The 24,727-nt window shown below is 43.8% G+C and overlaps 1 protein-coding gene across 2 annotated transcripts in view; it reads left to right on the forward strand.

The window, feature by feature from the left end:
• The first annotated feature begins 2,954 nt into the window (after positions 1 to 2,954).
• Positions 2,955 to 24,727, forward strand: part of kif21b (kinesin family member 21B) — a 63,592-nt gene continuing 41,819 nt past the window's right edge. For both annotated transcript variants that reach the window (XM_030090814.1, XM_030090815.1), the window contains exon 1: positions 2,955 to 3,361. In XM_030090814.1, coding sequence (XP_029946674.1) covers positions 3,321 to 3,361 — 41 coding nt within the window. In that variant the 5' untranslated portion in view covers positions 2,955 to 3,320. The remainder of the gene's footprint in view (positions 3,362 to 24,727) is intronic.

The following is a 24,727-nucleotide window of genomic DNA, read 5'->3' on the forward strand; positions in this document are numbered from 1 at the left end:
CAGCTGGAATGATGGTATTTTAATGCCTCTTACGCAATTGGGGTGCTGTTATTTTGACTGTATGAAACCCTAAATACAGGGATTATTTTGCAGTTTGGCAATTGCAATATTAAAATATCTTCAGGGTCTCAGAACCCACACAGCGTGGTTGTGAAATGTGCTTCTTTTAGATGCTGTAAAGCGCTGAAGAGGTGGCATTCAGGGGAAATAATCATCCAGAGTGTGCTCGAAAACTGTAAACATGCCTTAAGAGGAATGAAATGGGTTTATTTTTGCCATATGCTTAGCAAAACAATGCAGCCTAATTATGTAACCCTTCTTATGAGTCGATCTTAGAAGTTCACCAAAGCAAGGCGAGTGTGTGTTTGTGTGTGCCACCCTTTGTATATATGCTCTCTTGTCCCAGTCGTGGTGACTGGTGATGGCAGATCCTAGGAGGATTGTCGCTTTATCCCCATAACTGGATGCTAATCTTGTGTGGAATCCAACACCGCTTCCTGTGCCACCTGGACCTCGGGACACCGGCAAACACACACACACACACACGCAGTCAAGTCGAGTCATAAGCTCTTTGCATCGACAGAATTGGTTTACAGTCCCCGCCACCATTTGCATGAGTGTGTTTCATAACAGTGGTGACTTTGCCTGGGCTATTTTCTGCTTCCAAAGATTAGAAAGGGAAAAAAAAAAGAAATATTATGGTCAGAGCACAGGTGAAAGTGCCATCAATTTGCAGTACATTTAACAAATACAATAACCCGTATAAGCCACTGGGACTGCCTGGTTTTATGAAATCGTGCCATGTTGATGCTGTGTTGGGAAATGTGTGGAAATTGACAAACGCCTGGTCATGTTCGATGCAATCACTTGAGAGCACGACTCATTGAAAATAGGGAGAATAAGGATTTGTAAAGTGTGCCCCAGTGTGCCCCTGTAACTCCACTGACTTAGCTGTAGTGTGGCCAAACTATTCAGCATATCTCATAGGTGGATTTAAAAAGCGGATGGCATGGATAGCGATAAGGAAGAAACACTTAAGAGGAAAAGCTGGCAGAGAGACCGCCTGACTCATCGAGAAAGAGGATTTCAACTTCCCCTTTTGAAGAACAGCATCTGCAAGGGCTAAAGTTTAAAGAAGTTCAACTTTCTGTGCAGAGAAAATGAACTCCACCTCTCAGCTAGAACATAATGACCTCTGAATGGGTTTCGACCTTTGACCTGTAAGGTGTTCAGACCGGCGGCCCCTCCTCTTCGCCGTGGGAACACGCGGCCTCTGTTTATGGCGGTTTAACAGACTTCAGATGTGGCTGCCTGCAGAAAGCGTGCAACAGACACACACACACACACACACACGCACACACACACACACACAGGATTTGTAATCTTTACAGTCTGCTGTGGGTGTGTCGCTGGGCGAGGCCAAAACAATATATTAAGACCGCTGATTGGTTTATTACTGTCACGGAAGGCGGGGCTAATTCAATAACTGGTTCAGCTTCGTGACAATCAAATGCGATTATGCTGCGTTCAGGGACTCTCTGTATTGTTTTATTACTCCACACATGTATTACGTTAAATTACACAAGTGCTGCATAAAGAGCATATTTTAGATATATTTGCAACTGAAATACTTTATAAAAAAAACTTTGAGGAATTTCTTTTCATAACATAACTACATTTGTGTCCGAGTGTGAGTCTGGCTTCCTGCCGTCAACAGCTACTTGACAGATTAATATTTTAACTTCTGACATTCATAGTTACAATGTAATGTGTGCTTACATACGTAGTCATTTCTACATAATATGATTACAATTCACAATCATTGGCTATAATTTGGTCAGCAAAACAAAAAAAAAAACGTGTTGATATGGTAATTAAGGAAGTCCACATGGTTATATGAGTTTTTGAGCGAGGGGCTGAAAGGAAACAGAGGTGTAGTGGCAGAGGTGTTATGGTTAGCACTGTCACCCACACGGAATGTGCATGACTGGGTTTTCTCGTTTCAGCTTTCTCCCACAAGTCAAAAGTAGAATTTTCTTGTCATTGAGTGTTAACATGTGTGGATGTATTTCCTGTAAATACCTTCTATTTCTCTCCACAAATCATACATAGAGAGAAGCCAGCACCAGAAACATAACAATAGTCTTAAATGAAAGATACTGAGCAGGGAACATCTGAGCTGTGAATCACGTGACATATATTATAGTAGCTGCAAATATCAGATCACACCCAAGTAGGATGTTGTATTTTCCCTTTAAAATGAAAGACATGACTTTTAATACAATTATCCACCATGAAAGAAAATCTTGTGACCATATTTGATAACTTTTTCATTTGGTCATGCTTATTTTGAATTTACATTGATGACAATCACAGAAATACATCAAATTGTGAAGCTAAATTTTGAGATAGGAGCTGCTGTTTGCTTTCTTTCCGTCAGTCAGTTCACTTGATTTACACATTATAATACAATAAGCCATCAAAAAACAGTGAAAAGCTTTTGCTTAAGCAAAGCTGTGGACATTTAGAACTAGTGAAAGATTTTGGAAATATGCCCAATGTTTTCAGTAAATCAAGTCAATTACATGAATTCAATGACACGTCTATACAGTTCTAAGAGTCTCAAAGCTAGAAATTGTGAAATATGTGTGATTTGATTTTTCATAATCCCATGTGAATGGCATAAAACTATTGAAATACAATAAGGTAGGTACATGTAAATGTAGGGTGTGGTATTTGAACGACTGTCTAACGAAGGCTTGCGAATTATATTAAATTAATAAAAGCTAAAAAAGACACTGTTGCAGCTCAAGGGTTTAGGTTTGACCATCCGACGACGAGGGAGTGGTCCCATATGGTGCAAGAGCGTGTACATGCTGAGCGTGATATTTCGGACGGTCCGTGAAGGCAGCGCCGCCCCCTCCGGTCCGGGGCTCCGTGCCGCTCCAGCGTGACCGTTCAGAGAGAGAGAGAGAGGCGGTGTGGCTGCGGAGGAGCGCTCCGAAGCTTCCCTCATACGCACTTTAAACAGGATGTAGCGGCTGAGACAGAAGAGAAAAACAGAAGCGGCTCAGAGACCGAGATGTGACGAAACTGCGAGCCAGACAGAAATGACCGCCGCGGCAGAGGAGCGACCGAAGCAGACAGGAGGAGTCCGGATGAGGCACCTCACCGCCGGCAGGTCTTGACGGCTGCTCCCGCTGACCTGAGACCCCCGCACCGCTACCGCCGCCGCCACCGCCACCGCCGCTGCAGCAGGAGCAGGAGCAGGGCGCCCTGCCACTACCCGAAAACACACAACCTCCACATTGAAGGCGACCATGGCGAACCAGGGCGACTGCTGTGTGAAGGTTGCTCTGAGGTAAGCCCGCTGGAAGCGCGCCCACCTTCACACACCACATTGTGTCTGAGCCTCCTGGAGATTAACGCACCGGTCCGGCGCTCATTATCACCGTGTCTGCGTGCTGCTAAACGGCAGGCTGCGGGGCTACGGAGAGCCGTATTGCACCTTGTTTTGTAATACATGGGTGGTGCTCGGGAGTCTTTTGATAAAGCAGAGCATGTGTGTGTTTGTGTGTGTGTTTGTGTGTGTGCCATGCTACCTCAAGTTGTGCAGACAGCGCGAGGCGGAGGCTGGCGTGCAGGATTGAACATGAGGTGAAGTGACAAGGACAGCTGCAGCCAGGTGCAGGGAGGGGAATGGGCGTTACTCTCCACAACAGTTTTTTGAGTAATTATTCTGACAGGCATTTACTTGCATTCCCACCTTTTTTTTCCCAGGATACATGTGCACGGCTGCACTTGGCTCTGCAAACAGTCTCGTGATGATTTCTCTGCTCTTTTCGCTGCCTCTGCAAATGAACCGAGCACAAAGAGATGCTCTCCTTCAGAGCTGTGTCATTCACTGCCTTTGTTGGAAAAGCAACCAAAAAAGCTCAGGCGGCATAAGCCATTTTGAGTGAGCAGCAGCTGATGCCTCATCAATCACGATCATGTCAAAATAAATAAGTAAAAATTAATGCAGATTCAAAGGAGATCTTGCCAGCGTGCACGTGAGCACCTTCTGGGTGGCAGCATTGGAAACAGGGAGGCATAACTGGAGCTGGCGCGTGGCCGCCTCTGTAATCATCCTCATTTTCCAGTGTGTGGAACTGAGGCGGTGGTCTGATGGACTCACAGTCCATTTAACTAAGAGCCTTGCAGACTCTGCCTCGCTGTTTGAAGGACTCCAGTTGGTCACACTCTGCCATGAGCGTTAGTGCTGGTGCAAAGACGGAAACATAGATTGAACTAGTGATCAGTACGCTCTCGTCTCCAATGCAAATGTAAGAACTTGGTGAACAGTATTCCACATTGAGCCCATCGATTTGAGATAAATTGAGCTCAGTGCTGGCTGAGAATGGGGGGAGTTGTCTCTGCGGAGGCGCCTTTTAGAGACGAACCCTTTGCGGCTGATCTGCCCCCCTCCTTTTCCCCCAGGGGAGGTTTCAGCTGCTTGTCAGATGCTGAGTGAGTCTCCTTTGTGCCTGTTCACAGTGACAGCTAAAACAGGAAGCGGAGTAGGTGGTACTGACAAAAAAAAGGTGAATAGAGAAGATGTATAGATAGCCAGCGGCCGCTGCTCAGCTGAAGTTATTGAATGAAGTCTGGAGGTCAACCGAAAGGCTCGTCGATAGAACAGAAATGAATGAGAGAAGGTCACAGACGCGCTGCATTTGGAGGACGAAAGACACCATCTGAGATTGTGTTTGCGCTGAGGTTTTCAAAATTTCATATGCGGATGTGGAGAAAATCCTAATTTTCTACAATCGAGAGCAGGTGTGAGGAAGTGAATTTTGCTGCTTTTCCTATGTTGATGAGAAATGATGTGCGCAGTAGTGTTTGACGTCACTGTAATGGTTTTTCAAATCAGAGGAAGAAGAAGAAATCCACAGTCATGGGCCCTGTTTACACAATCACATTTTAAGTCCAAAAACGCAAAGCTTTTCATGAGTGTCCGTTTTCTCATCAGCGGTGGTTGAACCACCGAAAGGCAACGTTCTGATAACTGAACCCCAAAGTGGAACTTTTCACAAACACTCTGACTCTGTTGTCGTGTAAATGGGGGAAAAAACGCAACTTTTCTGAAACGTTCGGGCTCTGTCTCAGTGTCGACGGCAGAAATACTGCTGCTGCGCATGCGCACCATGGCCGTAGTAGATAGTTTCTCTCTGCACGTGTGCACGTAGCTGTTGGGAACACTGGCACAGAGGATCTGCTGTATCAGCATTTTTTGTCTTGCTCGGTTTTGTTTGTCACGCTTTCTTACTAACAATGTTTTGGAGTACATTTCTCAATTAATTACCAAATAACTTGGAAGAAATCAATCAAGTCAGATATAACAATAAATGTACAATTTCATTGCACTTGCAGAATAAGCTATACTTATTATATTTTAATGAGCCCATCTGTTAATAAAAGTATCCATTGGATAAAACTGCTTCTGAGTGGAGAGCTTCACATCTTGGCAGTTCATTTATCACTTTGTTGGCCCACACAGAAATATTCCCAACAGTTTTGGATCAAAAGAAACATCCATGTCTTATATGCCAACAGTTTTCCTCCTGACCTTAAATAACTCAGGCGTCGTGTATTTGCCTTTTTCATCCTAGATATTTGTCTCAAACTTTCAGAGGAGTCTGGTGACTTCTTGACAGCTCATTGTTTAGAGTAGGTGCTGAAATGTGGGGAACAACATCTTCAAACTCTGCTCTCTGAATTGTGCGATGAAAGTGACGCATAAATGATTCAGAGTCCCGTATTTGTTGCAGTACTTTGAAATCAGTTTAAATCCATGCAAGTTTAATGGAATTAAACAGTTTTTGTATAATGACTACTTTGGTGGGTAAGCGACTTCTTTTCATCATGAGAGATGTGAGTGTATTTTTTTGCCCCTCAGAGTGCCACAAGAAGTGTTTGACAGGAAATGGGAAGCACACAAATAAACACAGGGAGAAAGATGACTTCCTGTCGTGTAGTCCCCCCCCCCCAGACGACCCATAAGTTTCTTTTTTCTTTTTCGGTCCCCAGGGAAAGTCGAGGCTGATAAGATTGTGTTTAATTGCTCCCACGTTGCGTTGTTCTCGGGCAGATTGTGTACAGCCCTTGATTTTGTGCGCGGCTGATTGAATATGCAGGAGGGCAGTGAGGCTGCAGTGGAGGGTCGACCAACACGCAGACGCTGTCTCGAGTCGCCGGCGTCCATTTCCTGAATGTCTGCGCCGCCTTCCCTAAACAATGTGCCTGTAACCGGTGACATGACCTACAATCCTGCATTCAGACTTGACTGCCTGAGGAATGGACTGGATATGCACACACACACACACACACACACACACACATGCACTTAAAGCGATGAATCTGCATTGCATTGAGGTCCAACGTGAGCAGATGCATGTAATGCAAGTCCGCACTAAGTGGCTGTTGTTAGATTGCTCCGGGCCTGGCTCTGCATCCTGCTGCAGCAGCATTCATTTACAAAATAGGCTTTGTCTAATGCAAACAGGCTATAATAGGCTTTGCATTTTTCTTACCTCCGCACACACCCTTTCATGGTTACATGTGTATGTTCACTTTCACCTGGATGGTGCCGCCTCTTGATAATTTACCCCGAGCACCGCGTTCACCTCAGACTGAAAGCTTTTCACATTGACCGGCCCTGAGTGTTTGTCTGCACAACTATAAATGTCAATAACTTAGCTTTATGCCGAGTGAGACCTGACGTGAGAGTTATGAGCTGTTCGTAAATTTCCATTTGCGTATCGATGTGTCCCGTTGGGTGTTTTTCTCCACGTTGCTCTTCCATTTGCTCCTTTCAGACCAAATGAGCAGCCAGCCCACTGGCAAAGTGCTAAGTCAGCCTGTGAAAATTTAAAAATAGCCGCAAAGGCAAATTTGTTCGATTCTGTTATTTTTTTGACCTTGTGACTGCAGCTTGAGGTTCTCACCTTTACAGATTTCTTTTCTCAAGGCCGTCATCTGTCATATTTGAACTCCAACACCCCCCGACACACACACACGAGAGGTGAATGCATTCCCTCTCATACTTCTGTGGTTTGAGGATCATATCTGTAATGAGGCTAAAAAGGGAAACGCACAAATAAAAACAAAGAGAGCATGAAATATTCAGTGCTCCTTCAGATCCCACAGGTGGCCAGCGGCTGGTTTTGTGGACAGTTGTGACGCAGGAGTCTGTAGCTAAAAGGCGATGGGAGCTCAGCTGAGAAAATGATCCGCTTTTATCTCTTGGGTGATCAACCGTTAGCAAGTAAAGCTGTGCAGAAACAGAACTTTTTCTTAAATAAGTGAAGGCGCTTCATTGACTTCAAAGCAAAGCAGGAGTGCAGCAGAGGTGGAAGAGCCCCGTCACAACAGCTGATACACAAAGGCTTTAAATGGGAGTTTAAAAAGAAAGCTGGTGTTTTGTTGTTGGACGTATGTCCTGTGTAGGCTACCAGTCTCGCCTGTTTCCTGTGTGTGTGTGTGTGTGTGTGTGTGTGTGTTAATAGTTTGCCACACACAGACTGTCTGCGTTGCTCACCCCCCTCCAGGGGGGGGTCTGCTGTTAAAACGCCTGGATCTGCTGGGAAAGTTTGCTTGTAGCACAGAAGGTTATGGGGCAGTACCTTCTGGTCACATAGCCGTTCTGCAGTATAATCTCTCCATGGGAGCGCTGTTACACTTGGTCTCGACATTTTGAAGCTGCTGTCGGCCGACTCGCCGCGCGTCTACGCTCACCTGCTGTGAAAAGTGAAAACAGCTCCCCTCTGATGAAGGGAGTTGCCACTGAAACGGGTTTTGTGAAGGGCGGTTTGGACCCGTGCAGGGGAAGAGCAGCAGGAAATGTGACGGGGCACACGCCCAAGTCGGCCGTCCACAGCTGAGCATCACTCCTGCCCCCCACCCCCCACCCCCGTCATACTCGCCTGGTGCTGGTCACATGTCGAGGTGTTTCTTTTGTTGTGGTTTCTCCTCAGACCCTCCGGCCCCACCAGTTCAGTGTGAATGTAGTGAGTGCTAAAGAAGCACTCCAGGTATGTACTGAATGGGCATGTGGCACTGAAGTGACACCGAGTGGGGACATTATTCATACAGTTTGTGCAACAATAGTGTGCAATATTCCCGATCAGAACTTAGTCACACTTGGTGTTTTTCGCCCTTTTTTCTGAACCTGTTGCATAATCCGGCTCGACAGGCTCAGGGGCTTTTCGGGCGCAGCGCGGCCGATCGAGGAGGTGAAAAATGTATGTAGAACAAAGATGTTAGTGATGTTGCCAAGCTTCCCTCTCTTAAGCCTGGTTGCCAAACAATCACATAACTCCACTTAATAACACATTGGATGTCAGGTGTACAATCGAGAGTTTTGATTCATGTCTGTTCGAGCTGTCAGAGAGGTGGCGCTTGTTGCTGAGCGTTAAGATGGTCTGGAATTCATGATCCGGCGGCTTATGCATTAAATAGATGGAAAACGTTGTGGTCACGGCCTCAGCCCGGTTGCTGAGTTGTGCAAGCCGTTTGTGGATGAATTTGTCCCGGTGAAGTGTTTCACAGCTCCCACACGGTGTGCTGCTGTTGCAGAATGACTTCCTGTAAGGCTGCTTCTGGACCATCTACGTTTCCTGCTCACTTCCTGCTTTGTGAGCCGTTAACCGCGATTCAGTTTGAAAATGAACGCTGAAATATGAGGATGTGAGAAGAGTGACTCGATGTAGGCTGTACAATACGTTGTTTCGGCGTGTACATGTCACATCAAAGGACGCGGAGTGTGTATTACGGGAAATAAAGTCCAACACGCATCATGCTGCACCGTGTTTTCAGTAAGATAAAAAGGGAAGCTTTTATGGTTCTCTCTTTTTGTGACAAATCCACAACCGAAGTCTGTTTTAAAAAGTAATTTGCTCCAATTTCAGGCTTGTAACTGTTTGATATGGACATTCCTGTCATTTTGAAATTAAGAAATCTTTTTAAGTAGAGCGGTTCAAGTCGGCTACTGCTGGCAAAATATTAAACAACAGGCCAAAGTCATCTTTGATACATGGAACTACATTGAAGATTAAGTGCTTCATCCTGAGTGAGGCGTTCAGGGTCATTATTGAATGTGGGTGAAATGCATTTCGGAACTGATAAGTAACCCCACCAGAGCCACGTCCAGATTACTCCTGCAGCTTCAGCTTCCCCTTGATTTTGGCTGTTTATTTCAAAGTTTATTTCAGTTCATGAAATGTTTAAACAGTGCATTGTGGAATTTCAAAATGGATGTAATTTTGCTTTTTATGTTGTCGTGCAGCTCTGTCTTGAAGATAAGATCTTTTTTAATGTATAGAACTTATTGACTTCAGTTACTCATCAGTTCACTGTTCCTCATTTAAAAAAAACAACCTGCTACTGCCAAATGTATTCTCTATAAAGGTTTTCCTCCTTTCTTTTCTCTCGCTCAGGCTTGTCTCCATTGTCAGAAAAATAGTGTGAAACTGTGACCAAAATGTTGGAATGTGACCGTCTTCTTCTTTTCTCCCCAGCTCCTTTTACCTCCTATTTTCCCACTGTTGCATGCTGATGCACAAACACACACAAACACACACAAACAGTCTGTATTTATTTGAATTCATCCATTTGAATTCGGCGAGGAATGAAAGGCGCTTCAGTCCAGCACGAGATTTGCATTTTCCTCCGTTATCGGGGTGCCATCATATGTCAGCTGGCCCTCTAAAAACTCGTCAGTAGCGTTTATTCACGCATCTCAAGAAGACGGAGAGTTTCCTCACTTGTTGGGAGTCGATGTAGAAAATGAAATCCATTTGCTGTCAGACCTTCTTTGGCGCTCACATTTTGGGAAACCTCATCGCCACTTTGTGAATGTTGACGTTATTGTGGTCACTGAGAGATCACAGGGGACTGTGTGTGTGTGTGTGTGTGGAGGGGGGGTTGGGGGGGGGGGGGGTTGTAGAAGCCCTTTAAACAGAGCACCTCTTGGGTGAGCAGAGACAGAGGACACACTGTGAATGAGCCTGATGTCACTGCAGGTCTTTGTGTGCTTTGCTGAGCTTGCACCCAGAGACACACCATGCACACACACACTCACACACACACACAAGATGAAGACACAAAAAAGGGCAGCGAGGATTAGGAGGTAAAGGTGGATGCAGTCCAGGCCGTATTTTTAGAGGACGCTAAAGGAAGCGGGGTAAAGAAAGAAAGATCAGCCGAGCTCATTTTCTTATGTTGTCTTTGTTTTATAAAGTGCTCTCCCTCCTCTGAATAGAGCAGCGCTTCCTGCAATTCAACATCATAAATACAAAGAAAAATCAAAAAGGAAAAGAGACAGAGGAGCGTGCTGGGAGGGGCGGGGAGCAACACAAAAAGGAGCAAGTGTCTCGTCTGCTGTCAAAAGGGCTACTGTAGCGTGCAAATATGAGCTGTTAGCCAAACGTGCAGTGTGTGTGTGTGTGTGTGTGTGTGCGTGTGTGCGTATGAATAATTTGGGCACAGCTGCACGTGTTTGCTGTATTCCCATGGCCGGTGGAAGAGGCACAGAGATGAGGCCTTCAGCTATTTGGTTCTAGACTGTAAAGAGTTTATTTGCTTCTCAGCTTCTTAATCTGCAAACAGGAAATGCAGTATTGATGAGCAACAAAGTGTGAGGACTTCCAGAATTTTCCTCCCATCACTCCTCCTCTGTCCCCTGAATGTTTTTTAAGTTTTCTTTTATTGTAAACTCTTTGTTTTTTTTAATATGCATTTTATTTTATTTATTTAGTTTTTTATATTTTTTTGTTCTAGTTTTCCCGTTTTCTGAATGACAGAGACACTCAAAGGTACACACCCTTGGCTTCTGAAGCGTTGAAAGCTCTCTGCTGAATTCTAGTTCCAGGAAAGACCTTTATTGTGTTCTTGCCGATTTATTCATATATTCAATATTTTCCCTGCAGGCAGCTTTATTTAGCCCCTTGCACAGTTTCCACACTTGATTTAGTTTGACAAGAAGGTCTTGGTGTCAAAATACATACGTCTCTCAATGCATGCCTGACTGTGTGTTGTGTGTTTGCGTGTGCTGGTAGACCTACACTCTGGATGGCTCGTGTATGTGTTTGCATGCGTACGTGTGTGTCCAGCTGGCCCATAATCGCCTCCAGTGCCTAAGTAGCTTAATCATGGCTGGTGTTTGTGTCATTGAGTTTGTTTTGTGCCATTGTGTGTGATTGAAAAGAGGTGTCAGCAGGGGGAAGATTTAAAATGGCTGAAATGGGCATAAAATATGTGGCTAAGCAAACGGAAAACATTTCTAATTTTGTTCAGTTGTTTTTTCAACAACCTCTGACTGTCGGTACATTCTGTGAGTGATAAGTAGATTTCTTTAAGTTTATAAGCAGTGGACTCAGCGTTCCGACACAAACACACTTCATTGTTTTCCTGTACAGTATTCCCGATTCCGCATGTGTGTTTCAGACAGAAAGGTCTCGTCTCTGCCCCTCGGTTATGTTCACACACAGCCAGACATGGCGGCGGGCTACATGAGCACTCATGCTCGAATGTTGTGTGTGTTAACGTTAACCAACCCTCCAGGGGGGCAGACGGAGGAGCAGAGTCATGGCAGCAGTCTGCAGCTCTGCACAGGAGGTTGTACGCCATTGTTTCAAGAGGAAGAGTTAACCCAGACATGTTTGCTTGGTGACCTTTTAAATACTTAAATAAGATCACCTGAATGTGTTTCCTAGCATTTTGTGCAGTTGTATGACTCTTCTTTGATGTGCACACCTTGAATGCAGAACAATGTCTGAAAAATCTTGTGTCTCTGGTCACGTCCAATAAATATATTAGAAGTTAATTTGGATTATGTGGCTCTGGAATGAAGAACAAGCAGCTCACATGTCTTTAAGTGTAAAGCTTCTGCACCCTGCTTATAGGCAAATACAGCACAACGATTTCTGATTAGCTCTTTGTCTGTCTTCCTCTTGTTGCCACTTTGCTTTTTATCTTTGATCCTGCTGCGAACCTCCTCCTCGGCCTCTCAGTTTCACTTTGAGTCAACGAGTAGCATCCTTTGTGGTCTGTCAGTTGAAAATTTTGACTAATGTTATCTATTTTATCGATAATTCCCATGGTAGGGCTTCCATAAAGTCATGGTTTTGGTCGAGCATCCATCAAAAAAACATCTTATTCTCTCTTTCAGATCATTGAATCTAATTAGTATTAAGCAGGAAAGGCACCTCACTGACCTTGACAGCACTGTCTGGCATAAAATTGTCGGAAAGGAAGCTAATTTGATTCTTTCTTGTGCCTCCACCTCCCCCCACGCCGCGGCAGACAGACCAGATGACGGGGGAGGGAAGGGAAATGAGTTTTGGGGGGTTGGTGGGATGAGGAAGTGGGGTGGAGATTGACCCAGAATCGGCTCCGACGATGCGGACTGATGTGCCCCCTTAACAGTGAGAGAAACACGCATCCGAGACTAAATGATGACTGCTCGTCTTTAACAGCAAGGGGAAGTTGGTTTTCTTCTCAGTTGTACAGTTTGTAATGTGATGATTGACTCTGAGCTGTGAAGTTTTTTTTTTTTTTTTTTAAACTGGTTTTTACAGTGAAATGTGACTCTGTCGTTTCACTGGTGTTATTGTGAATATTAGTGTTATAACTCAGTTGAAAATAAAATCCATCACAGAGTTGCACATCAGAGACATTTAAACTACAAAGAGTGTTTTGTCTGTGCAGGAGGCCGAAGGGCAGACGTGGTCCATCCGCAAATAAATGCAACCTGTGTTGGCTTAGCTGCTCAAGTTCAGGCCGAAATCTTTCACGGCTGACGTTTCAGGCTGGATTTCTCCAGCTTTCCGCTCGGCTCCGTCCTACTTTACCTGATGCTATCAGCTGGAAAAAAAAGAAAAAAAGAAAAGGATATATGAAGCCATGACGCATCCCAAAGATCATAATCTCAGTTCTTTGGCTTCAGACCTCAGTTTTGCCTTTGAGATGCTGGTTAGTTGTCATGGGACAACAATAAGAACAATTGGACAACAATATAACACGAGGCCTCATGGGGGAAGTCTCAGCAAGTCAGTGCATCTCCAAATGCTTTGAAGCTGGAAAAACTGCATTTAGTGTATGGGATTATAGGACATTCATCGGAGAAACTTGAACATTTCAGCCTCAGGATACATTTTAAGTGTCAAATATCATGTCTTTTATATGTGTTGCACCCTGTCTGAAAGTGTCAAACTGGCAATTACAAATCATGACAAATTACAATGTATTTCAAGGTAACTCCAACTTTCTATATTTGGCCTTTAATTGAAATTGTTTGAAATGTGTTTTTGAATGGCTGGTCCAACTTTGTTACACACTGTTGACTCTTTGATTTTGCTTGGTCAGCCAGACTGCAGAAGTCCTGAGGGTCACCAAAATCCGTTGGTTTCATGGAGATTTATAGATAATGTGGATGATGATGTTCCAGGAGATATGAAAGTCATACTTGCCAGTCTTTCAGTAGTGACACAATACTTATACGGAAAGCTATACAGTCTTATTTCCCCATCTGCGACGAGACTTTATTACTACTTTCCAATATTCTAATGTTGGAATATAACAAAAAATTATTTTCACAAATGAAATGCAATCAGCTGATTGCTGCTCTGGGCATACTAAAAACTATTCATATTTCAACAAGCAGAACCTGGGTTTGTAGGGACTTAGATTTGGACTTGGACTCTAAAGTAGCCGGACAGTTTTGACTTCTGCACTGGCTAATCATTTTTCACAAAATTATTTGAAGGAAAAAAAAAAAAACAAAGATGTATTCGAATACGTTCTTGATATTATGTTTATTTTCAATATTTTGGGAAATTTCTATTCAGTAAACTGACATTTCTTGAAGGGTCGACCTCGCTCCTTCCAGACAATATAGGACAGTTCCATCCCCGAAGTCTGGCGTGGTTAACAAGGCGTCTGCATTAACATCGATGAACCAGTTCACTCGTTTCTGCTCCAGCGTGCTACTACAACCAGTCAAACCAATGTGCACAAACTATGTGAACCCTGCTCTCTCTTATCGCCTGTTACCAATTGGCAGCGGGTGCCTCGGGCCACAGGGTCGCTGGTCTGCGAGATCAGTCTGATAGATAAGGTTAAGTGGGTCACATGTATGTTTCGTCTGTATATGCAGTGAGGAACACAAGTGGATAAAATCATCCATTGATGGAGGGATTGAGTGGGTATTTTCAGGTTCTCTGGGAATCTGGGGGTGTGTAACACGCCACTTCCTGTCTGCGCGCCACCTGGATGAGCCAGCTGTCCACGCCCCGCCAGCCTCCCGCGACCACTGCCCCACTTCCTCAAACACATGCTTACGGACGCTGGCTTATTATGCGCCGCTCTCCCGCGCTTCATCCCACACTTACTCAGCCGTACGTTTACACCGTGCATCACTGAATCCATTTCATCAAGTGGTCCATATGAGTGCCCGCTCCTCTGGTTCTCCCACCTGAGCCAACCACTTACCGTCATACCTCAGCTACCCTCCGAGAGCAGAAACAAGGTCGAGGCAATACGGCATTCCTCAGCCCAAATTGATCCCAACTTTCTGCATTGAGAGCCGACTTTACACAACCAGGTGCCAGTTTATCATTGTTTTCTCTCAGAAAGTCCCGGGCATGTGTGTGTGCGTGTGTGTGTGTGTGTGTGTGTGTGTGTGTGTCTGGCTGGCTGCTTGCCCGCCAGCCTGCTGAGATGTGGAGCCCATGCGGAGGATTGGAGACTGAAGCGAGAGACAGATTTTGCAGACAATGGCCTGCGTCCACCGCCCATTATAGCGGAGGTTGTGTTGTTATTACTCACATGGCCAGACACTTAACTGATTAGTGGAAGGGCATAGCGGCTGCGTTAAGGGAGAGGTGTTCTGAGTAGATTGCGAGGGATCGAGCAGCAGACAGATGGAGAAACAGGGAGATGAGGAGGTCGATTCGTGGGAGAGACAGTTGATGGTTTTATGCGCGGAATCAGTGCAGACAGCTGATCCAGAAAATCAATGGGAGCACTGATTAAATGGGCAGCAGGACAGAAATGCCTACTGTAGCTCAATATTCAGAATCTTTCAGCTGCAACTGGGCTTACGTCTTCTTTCAGAGCGCAGGAAGCTGGTAATAATGCAGTAATGAATAGACTTTTCAATCAACGCTTTAAGATGGTCATTAGTGTTGGATTCATACTCTGGAATTAGTGGGTGGAAACTCACATCACAGTCAGCAAAGCTGTTCTGATTAATTAGGGTGGAGTGTGTACAGCTCGCTGTATGTCGCAGCTGTGGATCAGTTGGTTGAGATCATTGCATTCAAAACCTGAGGTTGGTGGTTTGATTCCTCACCTCATCTTTGCTTCATGTGACAAGTGTCCTTCCTCCTGACACAGCGTGTGTGAGCGCCTTGCATTTTGAAGCATTTCATACTCTTAAAGGTGCTGTAGGCAGGATTCCGCATCTCCGCCATCTTGCTTAGGGTTACCTAAGCAAGATGGCGATTTGACCCATCTAAGATGGCGATTTGAAACCCAGCACAGCCAATCCTGTCCTGTGTTCTCTGACATCGCGCCCTCACGCAAGTTAAGCCCCTTCCACAAGAATGTGAGACGAACGCCCCTCAACCAATCACGGTTAGAGCCTCATGAACTCTTCTGATTGGTCAAAGATACCTGGAGCTGTCGAGATTCCTTTTCAGCTCAGAACAGAGACAAATGGAAACGCTGCGCCCTTGCGGTAGTGCAATTATGCTACACTCCTAAAGGATTATCAACGGATACTCCAACATTTAATCCAAAGAAAACACAGAAAAATTAGCATTGACTAGCAAAATCCTGCCTACAGCACCTTTAATTGCTTAAGACTAAGATTCTTCAATACTTTCTTTAAAGTAACACTAAAGAACTTTCATTTTTCGTTGATTTTGGCGGCACCAGTGGACAAAAGCGGTAGTGTTTTGCCTGAAGGAATACTACAGTTCCCATAAGGACTAGCGCGTGACGTCGTAAAATGCTGCTCCCGGTGGCATGCTGTCGGACTGAACTCGCCTACATTTGTTTCCAGTGGCTGTGTGAAGGATGGATAGCGACGAGGTAATGAATCTAATGGTGGCTAAACAATGTTATATCATGATGTGACGCATGCGGTAAAGCAGTCCGCACAATTGGAGTTTTTTAGTGAGCAGGGTTCCTACCACCCTCCTCACAGCTGCTTAGTCCAAGTGAAAGCAATACTGACGCCCTCAGCCCGTGACAGAGGGGTCATTCAACTAGTTGTAAGTCGATGTGTCATCACAAAAGATATTGAAATGTTTTATTAAGGTTGAAAAGTTCCTTAGTGTCGCTTTAAAGTACTTTTTTATCTCTTTGTAAACCTTGAATGTATCTCTTTGTGAGTTCATTATGAATTGCCTTGTGTTTGAATCCTGCTCTGTGATTAAATTTGCTTTGCCTTACTTGGTCAAGAATATTCTGTAAGATGTAAAAATTTACGTCTTGACTAAATTGTGGAGGTAGCAGTGTTTTTTCTATTTGTCTGATTCATATTGAAATGTCTTGACATGTATTTAAAGGATGGGTGTAGTGTTGAAAAGCTTTTGTTGACTCGTTTTTATCAACACTTGACAGGACAGTCTTTAGTTTTAAGGCCAAATATTGGGGAAAAAATAGTGGCATTCACATCGTCCTTGGATTTGCTTTGATTTGTGCTTGTTGCCAAATATTAGCATGCTAACAGACTGTACTGAGAGGATCAGCACTAGGAACATTAAACCTGTATGTTGGCATTGCCACTGTGAGCGTTTCAGCTTGCAGAGTCTGAGCCTGTAGAGACCTGGTCCAGTTTTCAAACCATATTTTGAATGAATTGGTATTGAAGTACAGTATTGTGCCTAAACTATTTTGATTGTTTGGAAACTCTTTGTCTATAGATCAGCCACCTACTGACCGGCTGACCTTCAAACTAATAAACTCCTGTCTAATTAATTGTTTCTACTCATTTTGTTTTGACCTTCGCAGCCAGTGTTCCGCCTCTGCTTCATCCTTCGCTGCACCTCAGGGCTTCTCCCATTTCACTCTGCAGTCACTGATATGCCCAGAGCTCCGAAACCCAAAATAGGCCAAAGCAATTTCCTAAGTTCTCAGGGCTTTTCATGTCAAACATGCGACAATCCCCATGAACTGCCATTTTATCCCCCCTCTTCTGTTCTTGGTTTCATTTTCCCCTCTCTCCCTTGCATCCCTTGTTGAGGTCTTTCAGATTAGCTGAATAAGTACAGAGGAGATACAGTGAGCGAGAACAGCTCGGAGACAAATGGTTCAAAGAGTGTTTTTTCAGCTCCACCTCAGTAGCTTTTCGTGGGGTTTTGTATCAGGTTTACAGCGTGAGAAAGGCTGCCCTCAAAAGCTGTCGCAACACCTTCAGTTTGAAATGCAAACAACTCTTTACAAGAATAGAAATATGTAGAAATGTCACTTCAGTTCAAAGGTCAGCCGAATTCACTGGTTTATACATCAAAGCATGATTCGAAGTGACTGGTGTCACACAGACACAGCGTGTCTTTCTCCTTTATCTCAATATTCATTTCATTATCATTTGTAATTCGTCACTTTAGGTGCCTTTAGGTTTATTGAATAAAAAAGAAAAAGGAAATTGTTGAGTCTTACTTTTAGGGAAGAATATGGTGAACAATCTGCTTTCAGAGTGTCTCCTCAGTTATCTTCCCTGGGTTGTGACAACATGATTTGAACTTGCTTATACGGTCAGTGATAAGAGCACAGCCGGATTCGTCATGGTTTAACAGTGGAGACACTTCAGACACTCAGCTCAGCTGGTTCTGCTTTCCTTCTCTGTTTCTTTGGGGATTATACTGGAAGTATACAGACTGAGATGTCTCTGTCATAGTCTCAAAATCCATCTTTTCAGTCTGTCCATTAGAGTAAAATAACATTAATGTGTCATTTCATGCTCAAAACAACAGGTAGACTATATTACTGTGCATCTCTGTGATGTGGATGCAGAAATCACTTGTGGCTGTGTCGGCCGGGTTAATCCTAATCTGAACTCTGACAATGACGAAGCACTAATCGGAGGTTTGCTACAAGCAACTAGAACAGAACCAGATGGAGACTCGTTGCTGCTGTTTATGTAATCTGTGTCGGGCTGGTTAATCTCTCTCAGAAAGGGAAGGACAGTTTGCTCTTAAAAAAAACATGACAAGGCTGAGATTGTGGGGTCGTTTCAGGTGTTGAGTGCAATGTGCTGGAAACACCCTCATATCATGTTCCTCAATGTGTTCAGGTAAACAGAAGTTAAATAAGAGGAAGCTTGGCGATGGCGCTGTAATGTTTTAGCTCTAGTGCCACATCAGTTCATGGCTTTATCTCCCATAGGTCGGCGTAGTTTTCAGGTTGGAGGTTGCGACCCAGGGAAGAGATCAGGCTTCACCTCAAGACACTCTAGTCTTATTCACTCATTCATGTAATGTGGTTTAAGGTCTGTGTGTTTGTGTTTGTGTGTGTGTGGTGTCATCCTTCCACATTTTGAGAAACCCTGCTTTAGCAGCAGGAAAAATAAAACCTTGGGGATTTTAGGGGGGTGAGCATTAAGGTAACACTATCATTCATACCATGCTAACATGTACGCACTTCAACCCCCTGACAGAGATAACAGTGGCGAGAAGAGATGTGCTGAGAAATAGCCGCTTTTAAAAGAATAGATGATTTCCTCTTCCTGACTCGTTGCCAAAGTAAAATTCTTCCAGTGGATTTACGCATACAGCTGAACACATGCGGCGAAACATAAACGTGCATCGCTCCGAGTTTGGCAGCAGCTCAAAAGCAGCTTCATATTTACGTTCATTTTGAGATCGATTTGATTGGCTTGCTGATAAATGGAGGCGCCTGCATTATTTCATGGCAAAGTGCTGTTGGGACTTTACGAGTACTGGGAACTGGTAGTGTGTTTTGTGTGTGTGTGTGTGTGTGTGTGTGTGTGTGTGTGTGTGTGTGTGTGTGTGTGTGTGTGTGTGTGTGTGTGTGTGTGTGTGTGTGTGTGTGTGTGGAGACAACACCCAGGCAGCTGACGGTGTGGCAGGGCAGAGAAATCAGCAGTTATGTTTTCTGAAACAGTCCGGAGAAGCACCGACAGGCACCAACAGGCTCAGGACTGCACGGCAGCACCTTTTACGTGGAAAAAATAATTTGGAGGCCTTTGATATCATTGTGTTGTTTGAAGTGTAGTGGATTGCATCATATTCAAAACGTTAAAATTCAGTTAATGATGTTGTCAAACTGCATAGTTTAACTACAGAAACACAGGAAGCTGGCTTCAATGAGCCTCATAATCCCCCTGCAGGCCAGTTTGAGGATCCAATAAAAAAATATTGTGGTTTGATTAAAAGTTTGATATATTCTTTAACCATATAATTCTTTTTATTCGGTGGTGGAAAAATTGCAGTGTGACAGCAGTAAAGCAAACAGAAGGCAGAGTGGAGATGGGTAAGAAATTGAAAAAGCCACGGTGGTGTAATGGTTTGCACCATCGACTCGGTGAGCACGTCGCTCGTTTGAGTCCATATTAAGCAGCATAGAAAGAGTAGAAGGAGCGATGACATTAAAGTGACCCTTGTTTTACATTAGTGATGATTTGTTAGACATTGCATTACATACACTGGCGCTTCATTATTCAGTGGAAAGCAGCCATAGCGTGATCCTCACTGGTCAAACAAAGGAAATGGGGTGTGTGAACGACGCGGAGGAGAGAAGAAGACTTGATGACAGGTTTTGCATTCGTCTTTCTGCTGAGTGGTTATTAATGAGTGGGGTGACAATAGGGGGATATTCAGCTCGCCGGGCTCCTACATTGTCTGGTTTGGTCAGGGTTTGTTTTAATGATAGCGAGGCGGTGACAGCCGGACGTTCATTTTCACAGTTCTTTCTGAAAGATGTATGGAGGGCAGCTTTGGGTTTGCAGACTTGTCTCTGCCTCAATGACGTCTCTGATGAAGAACTGCTTCTTTTCTCAGACAGAAAGGTGAAATCAGCTTGGAAGCTCTGGTGCTGTCCATGTTGTTTACTGCATTTAGCTTTTGTAAATCAGTCTTTTGTCTGCACTGACATTATCGCAGCTCGCCTTGAATGCATCCTCTGCTTCAGACATTCATATGTATGTGACCTTAAGGACAATGCATGTGTGTCTCTCACTCGGGGAAGAAAATAGAAAATATGAAGTCGCTGTCCTCGTCAGTCATTCCATTTCTGTGCTGCTCAGTTTGTTGTTTGGATGGATGAAGAGATCTGCAAGTCTTCATCACTTCATTGATTCCCTTTGGGAAATTATTTCTCTGCATTTCACCCATCCGAGCCTTGATTAACCTTAACCAGTCATGTCAGGAGCAGTGGACTGCCGCCGTGCAGTGACAGGGGAACATTTAGGGGTCAAGAACACTCTTTAATGGGATTTGAACTAGCAATCCTTTTTAGCTGTCAATCAAATAACATACAGCTCAACCCTGAAGCGTAACCAGTGTAAGGTAGATTTATTACGTTCCTCGTTTCACTTTGAGGATGTGTCTGTATTTAGTCAAAATAAAAACTGAAATGGAGTTATGCTGTGTGTTTCCTTATGGTGCTAAAATAGTAGTGTTCTTAAGCTTTGTGGGATTTTATTAAATATCTCAATAAAGACTGGGATGCTAGAGAAGAATAGAACCAAGGCAAAATGTCCAAATTAATATCAATCTTAACAATAGAGAAGGAAAAAGTCACGTGCAACGTCTGTACAAAGAGAAATATCGAGCTGAGCCAACAATAGCACACGCTCAGTAGACTAAATGTCTATAAAGAGACCCGTCAGTGGCAAATTTCATGAGACTCCCTTCAAAACAGTTTTCTGCATCCACACCTGAGAATAAGTTCCTTACCACTGCTTCCCTACATGCAGTTTCCAGCTTGTACATGGTTGTCTGTATCTTCTATCCTATACATTGGACCAACATCTGTTCAGTGACCTTAGTCCTCTGCGAAACGTCATTTTCCACCCTTCAGCATTCACTTTTTCTGGATCGTAAATTGACTGTGGAGTCTCCTCTCAACAGTTCTGATCGTGTGGTGTGATATGAGGGAGGCCACTCTTTCTCTGTGTTTAAGCAGTTATTAGTGACAGACAGAAAGCGTTGGATGTTTTTCTCAACGATAAAAGTAGCATTTTTACATAGAAAGAAAAAGATCTGGGTAAATAGGATGTGGGTGAGCGAGGGCTAGTCCACATTAGAGATTAGTAGCTTCTGTTATCAGAGGAGAAAGGAAATGGAACAGGCCCTTCCACACTGCCCCTACCATTCTGGCCTTTGTGCCTATAGTCTGTTTTCATTGGCAACACAGCGAGCGAGGGCTCGAAGCAGGCGGAGGTGTGACGATAGACACGAGCAGACAACAACACAGGGGCCAAGCGACAGTTTGTTGGGTAATTACCACGAAGTTAAAATGCATCAAACACAACGGAGAGAAGCAAAGATGGGCTAAAGGTTTTATTCGAACAGTCCCTGAGAGAGAGGTCTGATGAGCGGACAGTGTCCTTTGAAACAATGGAGTGTGTTAATGGGATGGAGGGTGTTAATGGAGAGTCGCTTCCTCCGCTGGCACACAGCCAGGCGACAAACAACAGCGGCCTGAAACATTCGCAGCTCAAGTGAATACGATTAACTCTGTGTGTTTGTGTGTGTGTGTGTGCGTGTGTGCGTGTGTGGGTCTTTACTGAAGTGTTTACATTAGGGAAATGAGCTCTTTGGCTATCACTGGCCTGTTCATGAAGGTTGACTGAGCATGAATACTCTCTCTCTCTCTCTCTCTCTCTCTCTCTCTCACACACACACACACACACACACACACACACACACACACACACACACACACACACACACACACACACACACACACACACACACAGATACGCAGGCATTACTGGCAGAGCCTGATTTTATTGGGACTCCCTCCTTGTTTGGTAACAGAAGTGGGATTCGGTCCAGGCCATTTTCTAGATTGTAATTGGATAGAAGGTCAACACTTGGGTTCCGGCTGACGATTGCAGGATAATTGGGCTTTATGTGGTATTAGCATTTGCAATTTACCATTTGAACACGGCCATGATTCCATTATTCTTTACCGGACTGAAGACAAAACATATGCTCACACATGCAGGGATTACAGATTAGTGGTCTGTGCAGTTTGCAGAGATCCCAAGCAGACTGGACCCTCCTGAAGTGTGCCAGCTGAAAAAACAAAGTACACACCTTACTTGGATATGCGTGCATGTGTGTGCATATAATAAAGTATTTTTTCACTGAATTAACACTCTCCTTATGCAGCTTTAGGAAGTTCCTAAAATCTGACTTTAACACAGAACTAAATATGTATGTAATATAAATATTTTGTCTTAAAATATGTACTGAAAGATGATTTGACTTGCTCCGCCTTTTTTAACTGAGTTCACAGCTGTGAAGTGAATATGTGAATATGTGAAGTTTAATATCCAAAACCTGTAAACAGGCATCAAATTTAGCATTTTTTACTGATGTCACACATTTAACGTCACAAGAACTTTGTTCTCTAAAATAAGTTCTGGGGAGTTTTTTGATTTTATAATTCTGGTTTGTAGTTTGTTGAGTGGGCCGTCTTACAAATGCACCGTTATCTACTCTAACAACCAAAAATGTCATACGAGCCAACATCATACCTGCCAGTGTTGAAATTTTGGCCATTTTCAATGTTATAAAGCTAATAACATAATAACATGCCATAGTCTAATGATATATTTTACATTATCACAACTCTATTTCATCAACAGTGCCATAAGTTGGGTCATTATTGAAGGAGCATTAGAAAAAAATCCTTGCAAAATGTATGAACTGCTACCAGTGATGTAATAAGGATAAAGTAGAATAGAAGATGGATGGACAGATACATGAATAGAGTTGCATTTTTTGGGTCGTTTGCATATCAAACATAGTCATTGTTGATGGGATATTTGTCATATTGATTCGAGGATACATGCAGCAGTCTATCATACCATTTTAAAACGAGACGGTTATTGTCTTATATTAAAATTATGTCAATGGTAGTTATTATGTTACTGAAGCTTTGAAAATGTGCTTCATAAATAGCAAAGTCATTTATCATTAAACATTATAATAATTCTCTCATATAGCCGCCGTTTGAATCTGTTAGAATCCTGAATAGAGTTGTCATACGTCCAGCCTTCTGGTTTTTTCGATACCCGTGAGGTCCTGAATGCATCACATGCTGGCTCCGGTTCTTTTTGTTTCGCGATGCCTTTACATTTCACATTTCTCATGTAAATCAAAGAAATTTTATCTCTCTGAAGCACACATGCATTTTGGGCAGAAAAGGTAAAGAAACGTCCAGCACGGGATTCTCAGGTGCCTGCAGCCTCTCTGGAGTCATGCTTCAGTGACTTTTTGCTGGCATCGAGGTTTGATACGGCTGTTATGCACCGTGTGTTTGTTTGGGTATTTGCTGCTTGTCCTAATTAGCGCTCTGAAGACAGATAATTATTGTAATAAGTGAATCCCCTCTGAGCTTGTGGGTAATGAGTTTCTGACTTTGCCCACGTTGGTTTCTTTGTTTGTTTGTTTGTATGACAGAATTGGGTTTGGTGCCTCTGACAAAACACTGCTGCAGTGAGTGTCGACGTCACATTCACCTTCACACCCATCTCTGTTTGAGGATTTCATGTAAAAAAAAAAAAAAAAAAAATATATATATAGCAATGTCAGAGTAGGCGTTATCTGTGAGGGACTTTGTTTACTCCTGAGGGTGTTTGAACCATTTTCCTATTAGTGTGCGATGATGATAAGTGATACACGCTTTAATTTGCCGCTTCAAGGACCCACAATCTGCTCCTCTGTGTTTCTCCGCGTGCCTCTGTTTCATTTAGACATTTAATCGTGGTATCATGGGCTATATTTGGCTTCTAAGGGTCCTTTTTTGATTGTGCATTTTGAGTCTGCATCTTTTATGGGTTTGTGTGTGTGTGTGTGTGTGTGTGTGTGTGTGAGAGAGAGAGAGAGAGAGAGAGAGTGATTGAGTGGTGTTTGGTCTTCAGATCAATGTTATGGATTTGATCTTTTGTTGGCGCAGCTGGCTTAAGCGCTCATCCAGCTGAGCCTGTGTGTGTGCGTGTGTGTGTGTGTGTGCGCGCGCGCGTGTGTGGATTGATTATTGAAAGCTGCTATTTCTTCTGCTCTTTCTCCTCCCTGTGGATCACTGACACGCCGTCTTTGTTGTATTTGTGTTCATGTGCGCCTTTTCTACGCTAAAGGTGTGACTTAATAAATCTGACGCTTTGCCCCCGCCATACGTAAGCCTTTGCCAACTGTTATGGTAATAAAGATCCAGCCTTCTTTATGTCTGTCTTTCCTTCCTTCCTTCATTTCTCACTCTGTCTTTTTTTTTTCTTCACACAAGACTTATAGAATTGAGTGTAAAACGGAGAAAAGAGGGAAGAAAAACGCCCATTTTATGATCCAGCTGCACTTCACACACGCGTACTGTCCTCCTGCTCTGTCCATTGTGCGGCGCGCAGACGCTCCTCCTCTGCCGTATCCACTTTATGTTAATAATTGGCTTAAATGGCTCTCTTAAGAGACGTGTGGCTTGAGGAACATTA

Source organism: Salarias fasciatus, chromosome 5 (genome assembly GCF_902148845.1).
Source record: "Salarias fasciatus chromosome 5, fSalaFa1.1, whole genome shotgun sequence".
Classification (NCBI taxonomy): Eukaryota; Metazoa; Chordata; class Actinopteri; order Blenniiformes; family Blenniidae; genus Salarias; species Salarias fasciatus.